The sequence below is a fragment of the Argentina silus genome, assembly GCF_951799395.1.
Source record: "Argentina silus genome assembly, chromosome: 10".
Classification (NCBI taxonomy): domain Eukaryota; kingdom Metazoa; phylum Chordata; class Actinopteri; order Argentiniformes; family Argentinidae; genus Argentina; species Argentina silus.
In genome coordinates, this window is record NC_139664.1 from 858,240 (window position 1) to 863,239 (window position 5,000).

The following is a 5,000-nucleotide window of genomic DNA, read 5'->3' on the forward strand; positions in this document are numbered from 1 at the left end:
AGGGACAGCAGCAGGAGGGACAGCAGCAGGAGGGACAGCAGCAGGAGGGACAGCAGTAGGAGGGACAGCAGCAGGAGGGACAGCAGTAGGAGGGACAGCAGCAGGAGGGACAGCAGCAGGAGGGACAGCAGTAGGAGGGACAGCAGCAGGAGGGACAGCAGCAGGAGGGACAGCAGCAGGAGGGACAGCAGTAGGAGGGACAGCAGCAGGAGGGACAGCAGTAGGAGGGACAGCAGCAGGAGGGACAGCAGCAGGAGGGACAGCAGCAGGAGGGACAGCAGCAGGAGGGACAGCAGCAGGAGGGACAGCAGCAGGAGGGACAGCAGGTCCACTAGGGGAGAACGTGACTGGAGAGTGGGCGGCCGCTCTCAGACACCCCCCCCCCCCCCCCCCCACCGCTGCAGGGAAGACTGTGTTCTCTGTCTGGGAGTCTGAATCACAGCCTCTGTCCATTGTGACAGTCCTGTCCTGGTCCCGTCTAGCGGTTCATTGTGGGGTAACTTGAGGTGTCTCAGTAAAACTGGTCAAATTCAAATGAAATCGAATGAAATCAAAGTTGATTGATCATCTACCATAGAATACAGCTACCATAGAATACAGCTACCATAGAATACAGCTACCATAGAATACAGCTACCATAGAATACAGCCGCAGACGATGCAACGAAATGCAAGTGCCTGAGGTGGTGTCAGCTGTCAGTCTTACGGCCTGCGGGTAGAAGCTGTTCCGGAACCTGGTAGTCCGCATCTGGATGCTCCAGGACCAGTACAGATGGTAACAGAGAGAACCTGGTAGTCCGCATCTGGATGCTCCAGGACCAGTACAGATGGTAACAGAGAGAACCTGGTAGTCCGCATCTGGATGCTCCAGGACCGTTTGCCAGATGGTAACAGAGAGAACCTGGTAGTCCGCATCTGGATGCTCCAGGACCGTTTGCCAGATGGTAACAGAGAGAACCTGGTAGTCCGCATCTGGATGCTCCAGGACCGTTTGCCAGATGGTAACAGAGAGAACCTGGTAGTCCGCATCTGGATGCTCCAGTACCGTTTGCCAGATGGTAACAGAGAGAACCTGGTAGTCCGCATCTGGATGCTCCAGGACCGTTTGCCAGATGGTAACAGAGAGAACCTGGTAGTCCGCATCTGGATGCTCCAGGACCGTTTGCCAGATGGTAACAGAGAGAACCTGGTAGTCCGCATCTGGATGCTCCAGGACCGTTTGCCAGATGGTAACAGAGAGAACCTGGTAGTCCGCATCTGGATGCTCCAGTACCGTTTGCCAGATGGTAACAGAGAGAACCTGGTAGTCCGCATCTGGATGCTCCAGGACCGTTTGCCAGATGGTAACAGAGAGAACAGGGCGTGGCTGGGGTCCTTGATGATCTTCCCGGTCTTCCTCTTGCACCTCCCGGAGTAGATGTCGTGCATGGCTGGGAGCTCACGGCCTGTGATGAACTGGGCCGTCTTCACCAGTCTCTGAAGAGCCTTACGGTCGAGGGAGGTGCTGCTGAGGCAGGAGGAGCTGCGTTACCCAGATTACGTTACCCAGGTTACGTTACCCAGGTTACGTTAGTACAGCAGGTTACTTTAACTGACCACATCCTTTCAGTACTCTGTATAGACATGTCACTATGCACCTCACTGGTCCTGTATGTAGACCTACAGCTGGTCCTCTATGTAGGCCTACAGCTGGTCCTGTATGTAGTCCTACAGCTGGTCCTGTATGTAGTCCTACAGCTGGTCCTGTATGTAGTCCTACAGCTGGTCCTGTATGTAGACCTACAGCTGGTCCTGTATGTAGGCCTACAGATGGTCCTCTATGTAGACCTACAGCTGGTCCTGTATGGAGGCCTACAGCTGGTCCTGTATGTAGTCCTACAGCTGGTCCTGTATGTAGTCCTACAGCTGGTCCTGTATGTAGTCCTACAGCTGGTCCTGTATGTAGGCCTACAGCTGGTCCTGTATGTAGTCCTACAGCTGGTCCTGTATGGAGGCCTACAGCTGGTCCTGTATGTAGACCTACAGCTGGTCCTGTATGTAGTCCTACAGCTGGTCCTGTATGTAGACCTACAGCTGGTCCTGTATGTAGACCTACAGCTGGTCCTCTATGTAGACCTACGGCTGGTCCTGTATGTAGACCTACAGCTGGTCCTGTATGTAGACCTACAGCTGGTTCAACCTGACCAGGACCAGGCAGGGTTCAGTCAGTTCAGTCAGCTGAACATTTTACTGTATTACAGTAACACATAAATATTTGCTTTGTTAACGTTTTGTATTTGTGCACTGATTTCATCATTACATCCCCAGAGAGACGGCCTAAACATGTTCTTACTGTAGTGTTTTTCATTTTACTTATGAGTTTGCAATTACTGTGAGTTTTGCCAAAATAGGGAACATTTGTGTATTCTCAGAACTCTAACGTTGCCGTGTCAACTATAAGAGTACAGTGTGACTCTGGGAAGCTGCCAGTTGGGGCTCATTGGATAGACAGATGTGCATTGTATCCTATTCTGTTACAATGATTGTGTCAATGCTATATTTATGATATATTCACAGTATTGTATTACACTATGGCAACAGTCTTTATACTGGATGTACCATAAAACTGCAACCTATTTTGGGACAAAAAATAGATTTTATACACAATTTTATACAGTTGAATATGTAACATGGCCTCATGAAACAAATATATAAACAGTATTTTGATGGTTGTGTTTTAAACTGATCACACCAGTGTTTAATTGATGCTCTGTAAGAGAAGCTCATATGACAGCTGTGTGTGTCGTTGTGGTGGAAAGAACATGTGCAGAGTGCAGTTTTTCATTTTGCAAGAGATTTGTGGACAAAATGCTTGACTCTTTTCAGTTTTGTGTTTACAGTTTGGGGAAATTGAGTTACAGTTTCAGGAAACGTGTTTAAACGATTGAGAAAAACTGTAAGAACAGCCTGTGAATGAAGATTCTCCTTAACATCCAGAGTTCATTCAACATCCCCTGGGGGCAGCAGGCAGTATCTGTCTGGTGTATTCTATTGAAAACACCCTGGCGTATTCAAGGTATTCAAGCTATGTCAAGGACATTTCCCTCTCATAACGGGGGGCATTTAAGATATTAAATATATATATATTTGGATTGTTCTCGAGAACTTGAGATGTTTGAAAAAACTGCAACATAATCAAAAGAAGTCATCTTTCTTCAAGGTTCGACTCTGTGGTGTGAATGAGAGGACAGGGTTCTGTGGACCTTTCATTGGTTGAAGAGTTCAGGTAAATAATGTAGGACTGCAGACAGAGAAACAGATGGACAGATGGACGGACGGACGGACGGATAAATAGACACATACAAAGAAAGAGAAGGAGGCCTGTGAAAGAGAAGTTAGAGCCAGCAACAGGCAGAGAGAGAGAGAGAGAGAGAGAGAGAGAGAGTGGGTGAGAGCTGGGTAGAATGACAGAGAGTGATAGAGAGAAAGAGTGGGCGAGAAGAGAGGGAGAGAGAGAGAATGAGAAAGAGAGAGCGATAGAAAGAAAGAGTGGGTGACAAAGGGAAAGAAAAATAGAGAGAGAGAGAGAGAGAGAGAGAGAGAGAGAGAGAACAACAGAGAGAGAGAGAGAGATGGTGAAAGAGAGCAGTGACAGAGGGATAAAGAGGAAGTGGTAGAACTGGGCGTGTCAGACTAACGGTTGTTCCACCAGCGTGGCAGATGAATGATAGACAGACAGAAAGGAAAAGAGAGTGTGGAGAGACTGGGGCTACTGAACTGGACCATACTCTGGAAATATAAACACAACACAGCTTAGGATGGATACCAACGCCAAGGTGAGCTGACCTCCTGACATGGGGGGGGGGGGGGAATGAAATCAGAAAGAAAGAAAGACAGACAGGTACATACAGGGGAGAGAGAGAAAGGGAGGGAGAGAGAGAGAGATAAAGATAGAGAGAGAGGGAGAGGGAGAGAGAGAGAAAGAGGGAGCGAGAGAGAGAGAGAGAGGTGGAGGGACAGAGATATAGAGATAGAGGGAGAGATAGAGAGAGAGAGAGAGAGTGACACCAGGACAGCCCCTGGCTGAACACGTTCACAGCAGGCCGGTCTTGACATATGCTTGAGCAGCTTCAGAGTGAGATGCAGACTAGCGTCCTGCTCCTCTTAGCTGTCGGTCCTGATGATGCCCGCTGAGACTCACCTTCCACAGAGTCCCCCTTCTTCCCAGGGCTGGAGGGTTAGTTAGCTGGGTCAGCCACAGAGTCCCCTCTCCTACAGGCCACAGGGCTAGCTAGTTCCCCTCTCCTCCCCAGGCTACATGGCTAGCTAGTTCCCCTCTCCTACAGGGCTAGCTAGTTCCCCTCTCCTCCCCAGGCTACAAGGCTAGCTAGTTCCCCTCTCCTACAGGCTACAGGGCTAGCTAGTTCCCCTCTCCTACAGGCCACAGGGCTAGCTAGTTCCCCTCTCCTACAGGCCACAGGGCTAGCTAGTTCCCCTCTCCTTCCCCAGGCCACAGGGCTAGCTAGTTCCCCTCTCCTTCCCCAGGCCACAGGGCTAGCTAGTTCCCCTCTCCTACAGGCCACAGGGCTAGCTAGTTCCCCTCTCCTCCCCAGGCTACAAGGCGACCTAGCTGGCTCTCTGTCTCCCCTAGTTCCCCTCTCCTCCCAGGGCTGGAGGGCTAACTAGCTAGGTCAGCCACAGAGTCCCCTTTCTTCCCATGTGGGGTCCCCTGATTTCAAATTGAGGATTTGGGATCCCCTGTTAAAAAAGACACAAACATTTGCATTTTGCATGACGGCAAACATTGTCTGTGTATTGCACCTGTAGCCTACATTGTCTGTGTATTGCACCTGTAGCCTACATTGTCTGTGTATTGCACCTGTAGCCTACATTGTCTGTGTATTGCACCTGTAGCCTACATTGTCTGTGTATTGCACCTGTAGCCTACATTGCAGGGTTTTGGGGTTCATATCCATCCAACAGAGCAGGGAATGCATCTGTGTGCTTTAGAGTGCAGTAGAA

At 49.9% G+C, this 5,000-nt stretch overlaps 2 protein-coding genes across 2 annotated transcripts in view; one reads left to right on the forward strand and one right to left on the reverse strand.

Moving 5' to 3' along the window:
- Window positions 1–802, reverse strand: part of kirrel3l (kirre like nephrin family adhesion molecule 3, like) — a gene marked incomplete at both ends in the record, with an annotated part of 10,571 nt that extends 9,769 nt beyond the window's left edge. The window contains one exon of the mRNA XM_083678534.1: window positions 706–802. Coding sequence (XP_083534660.1) covers window positions 706–802 — 97 coding nt within the window. The remainder of the gene's footprint in view (window positions 1–705) is intronic.
- Window positions 803–3,656: 2,854 nt separating this feature from the next.
- Window positions 3,657–5,000, forward strand: part of fxyd5 (FXYD domain containing ion transport regulator 5) — a 13,389-nt gene continuing 12,045 nt past the window's right edge. The window contains exon 1 of the mRNA XM_083679708.1: window positions 3,657–3,814. Coding sequence (XP_083535834.1) covers window positions 3,797–3,814 — 18 coding nt within the window. The 5' untranslated portion in view covers window positions 3,657–3,796. The remainder of the gene's footprint in view (window positions 3,815–5,000) is intronic.